We start from the raw sequence: 14,744 nt of genomic DNA, 5'->3' as shown, positions 1-14,744 counted from the left end.
TATATGTATTAGATGTCAGTGACAGTGTCAGTGGGAAAATAATCTTGAGGATTTGTATCTCTTATAGACCAGTGAGATTAAAGTGGTGTTTGAGTCTGTTATGTCCAGTTCCCAGCTGTCTTTTAGCCAGAAGCTTAACAGATGGACTTAAGGCTTTTATCTAAACATGACTGGTGACGGAACTAACCAGTGTTTCCACATGGTTTCCACACGGACCGGTTATTACGGAACACTGTGTACCAGCTGATGGTGGGATTGTAGACGTGTACATTCAGCGTGGATTATATTTTTATAAGTTTGTTTTTCCGCTAAAATCAAAGAGTGTTGAACGTTTGAGTTGTATTCAGCTGTAGGAGTGATGGCCACCGCTGAAGAGCTGAAGCTGCGAATCCGTGAACTAGAAAACGAACTAATAAAGTGCAAACAGCATCGAAGCCAAGAGGATCTTCAAACTCCAGTGTTTAGACCAAAGATTGAAAAAATGAGCGCCGAGGTCCTGGATTCAAACCCGTACAGGTGTGAGGACTTTAACACGAGTGGTTTAACAACAGATAATCATATAAGTCATTTCTGTATTCACACTGTACCGTATGGTACTCAATCAATGAATTAGCTAATGCTAAATCCAGTGTTTATTTTCTCGCAGCCGGCTGATGGCTTTGAAGCGCATGGGGATAGTTGAAGACTATGAGGTAATGCAGGTTTATTTTGTTTTACAAATCAAAATGTTTGTGTCTGTGTTTGTGTTGATCGCCGTATGTTTGTGTTGGTGTGTAGAAAATCCGCTCGTTTGCTGTGGCTGTGGTGGGGGTAGGAGGGGTGGGCAGTGTCACTGCAGAGATGCTCACCAGATGTGGCATTGGTAAGGTAATGCAATTTTCTCATTATATTACTGTACACACTTTCACCGGCCTCTTTTCTGACTCTCAGATGTGATGATCGATGTTCACAGAACCCGCGTGAGACGACTTTGTGACATGGTGCAGTATTGTGCTGAAAGTAATCATTATAAGATGGTTAAAGAGCTGCACATGGTCAGCAACAATATTTAAATAATGCTTTATTAGTATTAAGTGTGCCAAGAAAACATTCCCCACACCGTTGTACTACCAATTGTTGACACAAAGCAGGTTGAGTCCATTGATGCATGCTGTTGAAACCAAATTCAGACCCTACCACCTACATGTTGCAGCAATAATCAAGATTTATCAGACCACTCAACTGTCTGTTATCTTTATCTGTCCGCTGTCTGTGTCCGCAATTTCCTCTTGGCTGACACTAATGGCACCCAAAGTTGCTGTTGTAGCCCTTGTATTCCTTTCTGGTTTCTGTTCACCACAGAAGTGGTTATACGAGTTAATGTAGTCTTTCAGTTGGTGTGAACCAGTCTAGTCATTCTCATCTCACCTCTCTCATTAACAAAGTGTTTCTACACAGGGAATTACTTCACTGTAGGTGTGGATGTTGCGCTGATTAGCTCTCTAAAAAAAAAAAAAAAACTTTCTATAGCCACTGATAGTAACTACACAGTGCACCTGTATGGTTGGTTTTCTTAATAAAGTTAAGACAATAAGGTAGCTATTAACTGAATAAACTCTCCACTAATGGGCAGATGTCCTTTATATTCTTTTTTGTTTACTTGTTTTTTTCCCCTGCTGTAGTTGTTGTTATTTGACTATGACAAAGTGGAGCTGGCCAACATGAACCGGCTTTTCTTCCAGCCGCATCAGGCAGGGCTCAGCAAAGTGGAGGCAGCAGAGCACACACTGAGGTGAGGGACACACACAACACTTATTTCACTACAATTTTAGAACTTTTTCTTTGATCAGTTGTTCTTAATATTGCCATGCACTTTACCTGAAGGAAGAGATGAAAGCTAAACACTTTGTTAATCTGACATATCATAGTCTGTATCATATCATATCTGATGGCAGTTTAATATAAAACTGAATGTTGGAAAAAATAACATAACCTGACTAGTCCTCATTTCTCTTTGCAGGAGTATCAATCCAGATGTTATATTTGAGACACACAATTACAACATCACCACTGTGGACAACTTCACACATTTCATGGATCGCATCAGGTGAGGATGTCCTGATCCACTGGCCACCATGCCATTTATAGGGTTTTATTTATTGAAAGGTAACAATTCCTCATTTAAATTTTAATGAATTGCTCACATCCCCTTGTTATTTGTGTGTGTGTTTCAGTAATGGTGGACTTCAAGAGGGAAAGAGTGTGGATTTGGTGTTGAGTTGTGTGGATAATTTTGAGGCTCGAATGGCCATTAACACGGTGGGTATTTTATTCTATTTGTTCGTTCATTAGTGTGTGCATGACAAAACATGTCTTTTTGTTGATCCACTTCATTTAAAAATCTTGTGTTTTAGTTTTTATTTTTTGTTGAATTCTGTAATGTTAAATTTCACAGAATCCGGGTGTGCCTTTTTCAAAATGCTGTGTCTTATTTCCTGTCTAGGCTTGTAATGAGCTGGGTCAGACGTGGCTGGAGTCTGGAGTGAGCGAGAATGCCGTGTCTGGACACATACAACTCATCATTCCAGGGGAAACCGCATGCTTTGCTGTAGGTACACGATTTACTTGTTTAGTAAGGAGCTGATCAGTTAAATTTGGTGTTATTTTAAGGCAAACATATGGGAGAAAATTGCATAATGTTGAGTTCCTCTAGTATTCAGCAGAATGGCTATGTGTGGTTTCAACAGTGATAGATATTAACACTGCTTATGTTGTCATTTAATGTTTTTGAAATTTGAAGTGCCTCCTTTGACCTGGAGAGATTGGCATGTTTATTTATATGTAATTGCTTTTGCTTGGCAGTGTGCCCCTCCGCTGGTTGTGGCAGCAAACATCGATGAGAAGACTCTAAAGCGGGATGGGGTGTGTGCCGCCAGTCTGCCCACCACTATGGGAGTCATTGCTGGGATCCTTGTGCAGAATGTCCTAAAGTAAGAGCCAGTCACAGCTCAGGGTTGGGGTTGTGTACATCTTACTGCAGTGGTGGGCAAACTATGGCCTGGGCTGTTTTATCCGGTCTGTCAAATATTTACATAAATTGTGCTAAACACCGCATTCATTTCTCCTTTTTCCTGCATTACCCAGCGTTTCAAGTGATTCCACTAGATGGCGCACTAGACCCTTGCTAAAGCTGAGTTTCTCCTCTCTACACAGATATTCACTCTACGTTTTCTATTGCATTGAGCCATACTCTAACAATGGATGGACCAAAGAAAAGAAAAGTCAACGATGAGTGTCCAGTTTTTAATAAGGATTTTAAACAAGTCTGTAGGCTGTATGTATTCATTTGCCTAACCATTTTCAAAAAAATTAAAAAAATACATAAATATAATCAATTATATTTATTATATAAAATAAAATAATAAATTAGTTTATATATTATATATCATTAATATAATACATATTTAATAATTAATGTAATATTATAATTCAAATAATACATATTATATTATTTTAAAACCTAGTTCTGTCCAAAAAGTTTCCCCATCCCTGTTCCCACGTCCTGGAAAACCTGCAGGAAACGTCCTGTGATATTCTGGCATGTAGCGTAGATGGTAAATGGAAAAGGTCAGCATGCCTCAAGCTTGCTATCTATTGTGGTTGTCATAGTTACCATGTCTACAATGCAGCGTGTTGTGAGCAGAGATGTAGCTAACAACTCAGTCTGTGTTTCATTAATGATGCATTATATTGGAAAAAAATTAATGTTGAATTATTATTGTTAAATTATTCCTATCATTTTTGAATAAATCATTTTGATATTGATATTTACGGTGTACAGAATAGTCTAGGTTTTCACACTCATGTGAATTGTAGCCCAGTTTCAGTTGTTCCAGGTGAAAGTAAGTAGCAGATTGTGAATGCTGACTGTTTCACAGGAAAAATATCTTATAAGATAATGTTATCTTATGCCTTTGCTCAAGAACCGAATGCAGGAGACAGTTTTTCTTAGGAATAAGCTTACCTGAGTTTTATTTTAAGTCTCAAATAAAAATTTTGTGACCAATTTCTGTGACCATAATTACTGTACATTCTTAGAGCCAAGTAGATAAGAACTTGAGATTTGAAATTATGTTCATGTTGTAGGGATGGTAGTCTGTCATATTTAATTTTCCTGTATGTTCAGCCCTTGTGTCTGACCTCCTTCTTGCTCCATCCCAACACTTGTATCATCGACATGTCATATGTAGATGTGAAGTGGTCACTCTAAACTGACAGCATCTCTTTAAACAAACATACTGAAGTAACACGGATATGTCTATTATGATGATTATTCAATAACATGGTTGAGTTATTTAAGTTATTGTTACTGTTACTGTTTATTACAGTTATTGTTTAAGTAAAATTTATGGACACTGTGTTGTAGGTATCTGCTCAGGTTTGGAACAGTGAGCTTTTACCTGGGCTATAATGCCATGCAGGACTTTTTCCCTACTATGACCATGAAAGCCAACCCACAGTGTGATGACCGACACTGCAGGAGGCAACAGGAGGAGTACAAAGTGAGCATCTCTTCTTCCTTCACTGGATCATTGGCATGACTGTCAGCTATTAACTTTGTACTAACTTTTATTATTATTATTAATACTCAACTGTATGAAGTTAATTAGTATTAACTTCATACAGTTGCTTATCAGAGCACATTTAATCCCTCACACACAAAAAAACCCCCTAAAATTAATTCCAGTTATGTTCTTTAAACAGAAAAAAGAAGCTGAGCGTCCCAAACCTGAAGTAGTGGAGGAGGAGGAGGAAGTAGTGCATGAAGAAAATGAGTGGGGTGAGTGAAGCATACACATATAGTATTGAGTAATTTAGGATTATTTCCCCCTTTTTATTTATATTTATTCGTTCTATATATTGAATTTGTAGTCCTGTGTGCTATAGTACTGCGTTATGTTTTACAGTATGGTCCTGAAGAAACATGTTCTGAGTTATATGGAGGAATGACAATAAAAAAAAATCTCTTGCAGCTTTGACCACATTTTCATGTCTGAACAGTTTTTATAGTATGTTCAGCTTTCACATTAGTAGCAAGTCTTAGTGTGAGCAATATGTTTCCACTGTAAGAGCTTTTTCAGGACCAGAGGAACTAAGCATGTGAATTATTTTTAGTTACTCTTCCAGTGTAGCTACGTCTCCATAAACCAGCGAAATGTTGGAGCAGAGCTTGCTAAACTCAGCATTGCCACAATGTTTGTGGTGTTCAGTTTTAGGACAGTAACAGTCCACACCACACTACCCTGCTGCACCACACTACCCTGCTGCACCACACTACCCTGCTGCACCACACTACCCTGCTGCACCACACTACCCTGCTGCACCACACTACCCTGCTGCACCACACTACCCTGCTGCACCACACTACCCTGCTGCACCACACTACCCTGCTGCACCACACTACCCTGCTGCACCACACTACCCTGCTGCACCACACTACCCTGCTGCACCACACTACCCTGCTGCATCACACTACCCTGCTGCATCACACTACCCTGCTGCATCACACTACCCTGCTGCATCACACTACCCTGCTGCACCACTCTAACACTATCTGACTGGAAGGTGTGAGGTTTAGCGATTGCGGCACAGTCAGCGATGAAACTCCAGAAGCAGCAACAGATGACTTTAATGTCATCATGGATGAAAAGACAGAATGGTGATGTGAGTTGGTTGACTCAGTAAATTAGCTCAGGTCAGGATTATCATATTTTCATGAACATTCTGTGTAGCATGAAAACGAGTTGACTTTAAACCACGCATTTTCCCTCAGCAATGTATGACAAGCAGACTCTGGATGCTAGTTTAATGTTAGATTCCATATGATCATAACATAACTGGTTTTCATATCAGAGGACAGATGAGGTGGACAGTTAGGATACATGGAGAGAGATGTCATTACTAACATTATATAACTAAGGGTCATTAACTAAGGGTGGTGGTTTATGCATGAACGACAATTATTAAAGTAATGATCAACATTTGCATATAATTCCATGTTAATGTTGCTGCTGTCTATTTGTAAGTGATATTACAAAATAGTGATTTAACACATACTGTAGAAAAAGCTTTTTGCTTTTTCTATTCTGAACCCCTGTGGTTTGGTGGATGTGTCTCTGACAGACATCCTGTGCAACAAGTCATTTATTTTACATTTTCAGCTACAGCGCTTAGTTTAAAATAAAAGTTTGTTTAACAGAGGAAATTGTGTCCCACATTATTTAAATTTTATTCACACACAAAACATTAATGCTGAACATTTTTGACTTTATAAAATTATTCTCTCAAGTCTTGGCAATCAGCCCCTATTAAACAATAAAGAAAGTAAGACATCTTTTTATATACAGTACACTAAAGAGCCTACTATTTTTTTTGGCAGAATTTATCATTATAATCAACTTAATTATTTCCTGGATTTTGTATCACCATAGGCCTTAAATGTATGTAAATACAGGAAATGGGATTCACATCAAAAACATTTTCCCCAATTTTGTGTCCTCCCCCATTTCTCAAACCAAAGTTACACCCTTGCAGCCAACTGTGCTCTGATAGACATTGCATCATGTATCAATAAAGTAAAAACAAGTCTCTGTCTGTCTGTCTTTCTTTTTTCTTTCAGCTTCTCGTTAGAGACATAATTCAGTGTTGTGTTAAAGTCACCACAGAATACAGCACCCAGCAGAAGATAAAGTCCTGTGTGTTGTTTGTTGTGTAACCATGTTCTACCTGTGCTGTGATTAGGTATTGAGCTGGTGTCTGAAATCACAGCAGCGGAGCTTCAGGATGCATCAGGTCCAAAACCAGATTTACCAGAGGGCATAACTGTGGCCTACACCATCCCCAATAAGGTACATGCATGTTGCATGATCAAGCCATCAAGTTATTCAGCGCCATCCATTCTCTGACAATACATTTATTAGAACAGTAATATTGACTTTGTCATGTGCGGTCCTCTCTTAAAGTAATAGAAATGATGACTGATACTATTATTTTTGCTAAACACTGAAGACTTTTGGGTTTTAGGTCAAAAGATAAATATCAGATTATAGATCAGAATTTCTGCTTTAATTTCTTTATACAATCTAGATGTATTAAACAACTTAGAACACGTGAGGTTTACTGACAGACCACACAGTATATTTTAGATGAGCAACAGTATTGGAACAGATATTGCCCGTTGTGTTTACATCCATGTTTATTTACATATGAACGAATGTCACCCACCTTTTAGATATTCATGCTGCTTCTGTCCTAAAAACCTTTTCTGAAGAATAGTTCTAGTATTTCAAATTAAGTCATAGCCAATAATGTCAGCATGAGCTGAAGCTGAATCAGAAAAAGTTTTATTGCCAGGTACAGCAAAGGGTCAGCAAAGAGCACTTTACAGTACACTTTAAAGAGCAGTGAATGAGCACCAGTACACTAAAGGGCTTTATTAACCCAAACCAATCCTGTACACAGACCAGATTAATCCGACCTGTACACAACATAAACATAATATTAAAATTCTGTTCTCCACAAAATAATGTAAATAGGTAAGTGAACCTTTGCATAAGTAAGGCACTAGGTAGAAGGTCCATCACGCTGTCAGTGTACTTTTTATGTAGCAACACACTAAAACACAAACCATGAAAAAGCATAAAGAATTCAGTGTTGCATTATAGTAGTGTACTGATTGTAAGTTTATTCGAGAGATCGGGTTTTCACTTTTTTGTTAATTTGTTAGTTATTATATATATATATACACACTATATTGCCAAAAGTATTCGCTCACCCATCCAAATAATCAGAATCAGGTGTTCCAATCACTTCCATGGCCACAGGTGTATAAAATCAAGCACCTAGGCATGCAGACTGTTTTTACAAACATTTGTGAAAGAATGGGTCGCTCTCAGGAGCTCAGTGAATTCCAGCGTGGAACTGTGATAGGATGCCACCTGTGCAACAAATCCAGTCGTGAAATTTCCTCGCTCCTAAATATTCCACAGTCAACTGTCAGCTGTATTATAAGAACGTGGAAGTGTTTGGGAACGACAGCAACTCAGCCACGAAGTGGTAGGCCACGTAAACTGACGGAGCGGGGTCAGCGGATGCTGAGGCGCATAGTGCGAAGAGGTCGCCAACTTTCTGCAGAGTCAATCGCTACAGACCTCCAAACTTCATGTGGCCTTCAGATTAGCTCAAGAACAGTGCGCAGAGAGCTTCATGGAATGGGTTTCCATGGCCGAGCAGCTGCATCCAAGCCATACATCACCAAGTGCAATGCAAAGCGTCGGATGCAGTGGTGTAAAGCACGCCGCCACTGGACTCTAGAGCAGTGGAGACGCGTTCTCTGGAGTGACGAATCGCGCTTCTCCATCTGGCAATCTGATGGACGAGTCTGGGTTTGGCGGTTGCCAGGAGAACGGTACTTGTCTGACTGCATTGTGCCAAGTGTAAAGTTTGGTGGAGGGGGGATTATGGTGTGGGGTTGTTTTTCAGGAGCTGGGCTTGGCCCCTTAGTTCCAGTGAAAGGAACTCTGAATGCTTCAGCATACCAAGACATTTTGGACAATTCCATGCTCCCAACTTTGTGGGAACAGTTTGGAGCTGGCCCCTTCCTCTTCCAACATGACTGTGCACCAGTGCACAAAGCAAGGTCCATAAAGACATGGATGACAGAGTCTGGTGTGGATGAACTTGACTGGCCTGCACAGAGTCCTGACCTCAACCCCATAGAACACCTTTGGGATGAATTAGAGCAGAGACTGAGAGCCAGGCCTTCTCGTCCAACATCAGTGTGTGACCTCACAAATGCGCTTCTGGAAGAATGGTCAAAAATTCCCATAAACACACTCCTAAACCTTGTGGACAGCCTTCCCAGAAGAGTTGAAGCTGTTATAGCTGCAAAGGGTGGACCGACGTCATATTGAACCCTATGGATTAGGAATGGGATGTCACTTAAGTTCATATGCGAGTCAAGGCAGGTGAGCGAATACTTTTGGCAATATAGTGTGTGTATATATATATATAATATATATATATAATATATATATATATATATTTATATATATATATATATATATATATATATAATATATATATATATGTGTGTGTGTTTTTAAGTATTTGGTTTAATATTTCATAAAGTAAATCATAAAATGTTGTTGACTAATATTCAGTGCCATTTTAGTCACAGTAAATTTGAGTAAAATTAATGTATATAACATGACTTAATACTGATTAAAGCTAAAGGATGAAAAACTATGATTTAAACAATGTGAATATTAACACTGGAACAGGTCTAAGAGCCTAGTATAAATCTTTTGAGTTTTTCTCTCTGAGAAAGTCCTTTGCTGTGTGTGTGTGTTTTTTATCATTTTGGAATGTTCATGTTCGGGAGATGTTCCTCCCAGTTTAATTGGATGCATTTGTAGACTTCTGAATTCATGCTGCTACTATCACACCATCACACTATGGAGTTTTTTTGCAGCTCTGACAATGTTTCTGACTCTAGTTGTTATCTTTGGCTGATGCATTTTGTCTAGTTGTTGGTACACCAGTGGTTTCTTTTTTTTTCTCAGCACGCTCCAGATTGGTTCAAAAATGTTTGGTTTATAAATTTTAACAAATAAAGTAGTTTTCTCAGGGTTCAAACAAAGTTTAGCAATTAACAAAAAACAAAAGAATTGGCCTGTTTCAATACGTATGGAGGGGACTGTACCTTTAGTTTATTGTATTTACTGCTTATATGATGCTGTGGGTTGAACTATCACCTCTTCCCAACCCTGCCTACCAGCCCTTTCTCTAAACATTTTAACAGTTGTCTGCCTTTTGTATTTTCTTCAGGATGGGGAAGTAAATTCAGAAGAGACTGTAGAAGAGACAGATCAGAGTCTGGAGGAGTTGATGGCTCAAATGAAGAAACTGTAAAGGCAGATCATCTAATTTTGCATAAACACAAGCTTCTCTCACCTGTGCCCTGAGGAGCTACAATCCATTAACATTATACACAGTCTCATTCCTGTCAGGTTAACAAACTTCTCTTTACTTATAAAGACATTACAGCTGCTGCAAATGGTACATGATGACCATGATTTCTGCATTTGTTAAAACACTGTAAATGAAACGAGATATTTCATTAAAGTTTTCCCTCATTAGTCCTCAGCAGTCACTGTGCCTAGCTCAAGTGAAAATGAAATCTCACAAACACATGAGAGTCCATGTTAAATCTTTCTAAAGATTTCTGCCATTTAAGTTGCTCAAAGATCTTTGAGCTGATGTCCTTGTTCAATAAAGTATTTACTGACATCAGGATAACATCATCCACATTCATATGTTTTTGTCATATTTATTGTTCATACACATCAAATAATGCACCTTATTAACAAATGCACATGAACCTCTAATGTAGTGTTTGGTGTTTTTACTGAGTGTTGGCCTCCAGACAGAAAAGTATTTCCAGTATTGTCACCACTTTAATACTGTAGCAGTAAATTTCGGAGTTGCAGTAGACTGAATGCATGACTGTGTAACTGTTCATTTAGCTGCTTCCCATCATCCTTGGGAAACTATTATTCCATTCTGTAATGAATGTAAATGAATAAAAATCTATTTAATTATGGGACATACACCATGTTCATGTGATAATCTGTAAGAGGATTATCCAAAGGCACAGGCTGGCCCAGTCTGCACTCTGAGGATGGGGAACAGTGAAAGCTCTTTAACAGGAAAGTTCATTTTTAAAATTCATGATGGATTTCTGATTTAAAAAAAGATATTCTTTAATATTTAGTCATTTTTATAAATTGTATTAATAAATGTAATAAAAAATGTAACTAAAGTAGTGTTTAAGTATCATTATAAAGCAAAACACAAATATTAAACAATAAAATGAAAATTTCCTGACCTCTCTTTCTCATGGCAATAAATGTTGATGTTACAGAATAGGTTTCTCTGCAGGGCCGTGGATGAAGTTGTAACATAACGTGAACACACACATATAAGAATTTGGATAAATATGTGTACCATCATTTGTGTTCAGGTATGAGAAATGTGACACCACTCAGTCACTCAGCAAATCAGTGTTTTCTCAAATCCCTATGACTAATCCCTAGCACAAAGTCCACCAGAAGTCAGGGCAGTCAGGTTAAGAAAAAAATAAAGTTAAGGGACGTCTGGAAAAACTCCATAATAGCTACAAACTGGCACGACTAATTGTCACATTTGTGTCACAATTAAATTAACTGATACATGCTATTTTGTAAACTTTGTGGAAATCTTGTGGAATTTTAAGCATAAATGGCTTTCAAAGTAGGTCCTTCATTGTTATATAGAGTCATTTAGAGGTGTTTAAAATGGTTAAGATTTACAGTCACTGATTGCCATGTTTCAAACTCATACTTCAAACCCTTCTCAGCAGCTTTGTCTGTGTACGTATAGCTCTATGTACAAGTTGTTTACACTTCATTTTAATGTTAATGCACGTGTCCCATTAGATTTTAGTAAGGCACATTATTTAAAGATGTTTTCACATGTAAGATTGTAATACAGTACAGAAGAACACCAAATTGTTTTTCTAAAGCTGATTTAAGCTGACACGTTCAGTTTTTTTACAATAAAGTTGACTGAAACCAAAGAATACCATCTCTGCGTACCAAATAACACTTTAAAATAGTATTATTTATAGCACTAAGCAGGACTGACAATGTACCAATACATGACAAGTAACAAAAATGACCATTCAGTTCACATGGTATTTCCCAAAAGGCAAAAGTGTTATTTCTTGGACCAGAACTTTGCTTTGGTTTATGACACAAGTTAGTTTTGCCTGGTGAGGGTGTGAGGTGTCGGACCTCACTAGAGGTCACCTGGGGGTGTGAGGTAGGAGGCTGGGGCTTCGCTTGCTGAAGGTGTCACCGCTGGATGAGTGAGGAGATGGGGCTTTCTCACACACCAAAGACGTTTCGACTTCCTTGATCTCCATGGCTCGTTTGTACAGCTCAGCGGCTTTCTCAAAATCCCCTTCCTCATAACTTTGAAACAGATGCAGAGATTCGGTCACTCATTATTTAGAAATAGCTGTAAAGGGTTCACACTCTTTTCCAAAGCATGCAAATGGGTCTTTGTGCATCTCTATATGTCACAATTCAAATAATATGAAAAGAGATGGTGAGAGGAGAGAGCACAGGGTAACTGTGTTCAAATATGTTCAATCAGCTTTCCTGTAAGATGAAGAGATCAGGGATTTCAGTTGTTCTGTGTTGTAAAATGAGAGAAAACAAACCTGAGCACTGCCAGATTTTTCAGAGTCTCTCCTACTCGAGGGTGCAGTCGCCCGAGGCTGTCCTCATACACTCTGAGTGCCCGCTCATACAGTGGCAATGCCTCACTGTGTTTCTTCTGCAACACACACACACACTGGTAGCTTGGCATAGATGAACATATTCTAAACCACAACTACTGTAGCAGCACAAGCATTAATACCACAGTTCAGTTATTTCTTTGGTATGAAATATGTGTTATTGCAATTTGCAGACTCACTAGCTGGCAGTAGAGGACACCAAGGTTAACCAAAGCAGTAGCCACGCTCGGGTGTTTGGGCCCAAAGCTCTTCTCTCGGATCTCAAGAGCCAACTCATATAGGGGCATGGCCCTCTCCAACTTCCCCTATAATGTGCACAATTTATATTTTGGACTGCGTTATTCTTTTAGCTACTCACTATTGCTTACTGTAATTAAACTCTAGCTAGGACATGAGAGAGACCTGCAGTGCTGCAAAATCTGTATTGGATCTGCCTCTGTCTTTTATAAGAACCCTCAGCACAGCTGTGAGAGGGGTTCTAGCTGCAAATTGCTGTCCTTCCTACACTTTTATACAGTCCAACCAGGAGCTTTTGAGCAACTTAATTAAATATGAGCTTATTATATAGCCTACAGTTTTCACAGGGACCTTTGAAGAAGTTTTCTGTGAGGAGATGTTCATTATTTTTTTGGGCTCTCTGTAACTCTGAGAGAAAAAAGTGTCCGGTATAGCAAATAAAGTTGCTTTAAAACATAAAACATAACTACAAATAAAAAATAAATAAATTAAAAAAAAAATACAAATCATTAAAACAACATTAAACAAGATTTTAATCATTTTAAAATGTTATCTCTGGCAAATTACTGTGGTGTAAATATTTTTTTAAATGACCAGGTTTTAAATTTTACTTTATATAAAAGAAAATATGCTCATAGCACATTTACAGTCACAATCTGTGTCTAGAAATAACGTATTTATCCTTCATTTGTTCTTCTATTTCTCAGCTGGTTTAAAAACACGTGTGAGGTAAAACAGAGTGTATCTCTCTCACCCTGCGCTTGTAGAGCATGGCTAGGTGTTTGAGGGTGTAGGCGAGAGATGGGTGGTCTGGAGCCAGGGCTCGCTTGCGGATTTCCAGTGCTTTCTCATACAGCTGCTCAGCGCTCTCATAATCCCTCCTCTCACAGTGAAGGGCAGCCAGGTTATTCAGAGACTGCGCACAGTCCGGGTGATCAGCGCCCAAAACACGCTGCCGCATCTCCAACGAACGCAGCAAGAACACTTTCGCTGCACTTTAACACAATGTAAGAAATTCATGTTACAAACCAACACCTGTTACAAACCAACATCATTATTTATTACAAAGCAAACATCATCACAGATAAGATTAAAGTATAGGTATAAAACTTTAACAGACTACTGTTAGTGTTTAACAATACTGCTTTTTTGCTCTTTTTAATGAACCTGAATTCTTTTTGTCATATTATATTTTTCATATAAGATCTTCTTTTAATTAACTAGTTAACTCCTGATAGTGATAGTGAGGAATAAGATAACAGGGCTTGCAGAAGGTGTTGGGGTGCAAAATAATATAGATTTACCCTTACCACTGTGCACATTATTTTACAATAACAACGTATGCTGAAGTGTTTTATTCTTCTTATAAATCATTCTTTTTTTTTCATATACAGCATACTATACATTTGAATCAGTTTTATATTTACAATTGAGATCATAAGTTCACATCCCCCTTCCCGAACCTGCAAAATGTTAAGAACTTACAAGAAATAAGGCTCTTATAAATTGCAGTTTTTAAAAAAAAACCTTTACACTTTCTGACCAATCAATAAAAAAACCCATAGAAGACTGTAGTAACTCACACTCCACTGTCAGACATTAAGAGTCAGTAGCTGGAAATGTGTATTATCCTCATGTCAGTGAAAATAAATGTCTCATTTGAGATCAATGAAGTAAGTCCACATTTACTTTATAAATATTGCACTTTTCACATGAATTCTATTTTAATTTTTGGAAAATGTGAAAAAAAAAATTCTCTAAACCAGATTAATCTCATTTTGGACCTTTTTGCATAAAGGACCCATATACCTTCATCAGAAATGCAAAAATGTACTGAATTTAGTCCAGTATTTTTATTATAGTTTTACCTAAATAATACAAAATCATGCTCAGAAACATTTCCTTCACTATGCTACAGACCTGAAACATTATCTTCAGATAGATGAGATATAGAGGCAAATATACTGCAGGGGTAAGTGACTCTGAAGAGGAAGTGGATTTGTATTTGCATTATATAAAGCAGCATCATAATCTAAACATGTGGAAAGTTAACTTCACTATAACATGCTGTCCTATGGTACATGTATGGTAAGGAATTTCCCCCTGGGATTAATAAAGTTCTTTG

General features: G+C 38.0%; 2 protein-coding genes across 8 annotated transcripts in view; one reads left to right on the top strand and one right to left on the bottom strand.

The window, feature by feature from the left end:
- Nucleotides 1–206: 206 nt before the first annotated feature.
- On the top strand, nucleotides 207–10,343 carry uba5 (ubiquitin-like modifier activating enzyme 5). 2 transcript variants are annotated; one of them, XM_058402974.1, is made up of 12 exons: nucleotides 207–516; nucleotides 647–692; nucleotides 778–867; nucleotides 1,662–1,771; nucleotides 2,000–2,086; nucleotides 2,214–2,298; nucleotides 2,483–2,587; nucleotides 2,842–2,969; nucleotides 4,406–4,541; nucleotides 4,744–4,819; nucleotides 6,781–6,887; nucleotides 9,868–10,343. In XM_058402974.1, exons 1-12 carry the CDS (start codon nucleotides 359–361, stop codon nucleotides 9,949–9,951), a joined length of 1,212 nt encoding a protein of 403 aa, XP_058258957.1. In that variant the 5' UTR covers nucleotides 207–358; the 3' UTR covers nucleotides 9,952–10,343. The 2 variants fall into 2 exon arrangements, with proteins under 2 accessions (XP_058258957.1, XP_058258966.1); XM_058402983.1 differs by lacking the exon at nucleotides 207–516 and having other exon boundaries at nucleotides 678–692; nucleotides 778–862.
- A 10-nt stretch (nucleotides 10,344–10,353) lies between these two features.
- The window catches only part of nphp3 (nephronophthisis 3), a 30,407-nt gene continuing 26,016 nt past the window's right edge, over nucleotides 10,354–14,744 (bottom strand). For all 6 annotated transcript variants that reach the window (XM_058402900.1, XM_058402936.1, XM_058402918.1 and 3 more), the window contains 4 exons: nucleotides 13,374–13,614; nucleotides 12,562–12,687; nucleotides 12,305–12,420; nucleotides 10,354–12,053 (listed from right to left, as the gene is read on the bottom strand). In XM_058402900.1, coding sequence (XP_058258883.1) covers nucleotides 11,885–12,053; nucleotides 12,305–12,420; nucleotides 12,562–12,687; nucleotides 13,374–13,614 — 652 coding nt within the window. In that variant the 3' untranslated portion in view covers nucleotides 10,354–11,884. The remainder of the gene's footprint in view (nucleotides 12,054–12,304; nucleotides 12,421–12,561; nucleotides 12,688–13,373; nucleotides 13,615–14,744) is intronic.

The sequence above is a fragment of the Hemibagrus wyckioides genome, linkage group LG01, assembly GCF_019097595.1.
Source record: "Hemibagrus wyckioides isolate EC202008001 linkage group LG01, SWU_Hwy_1.0, whole genome shotgun sequence".
In the NCBI taxonomy this organism is placed as follows: Eukaryota; Metazoa; Chordata; class Actinopteri; order Siluriformes; family Bagridae; genus Hemibagrus; species Hemibagrus wyckioides.
This window is presented reverse-complemented; position numbering and strand designations above follow the sequence as displayed.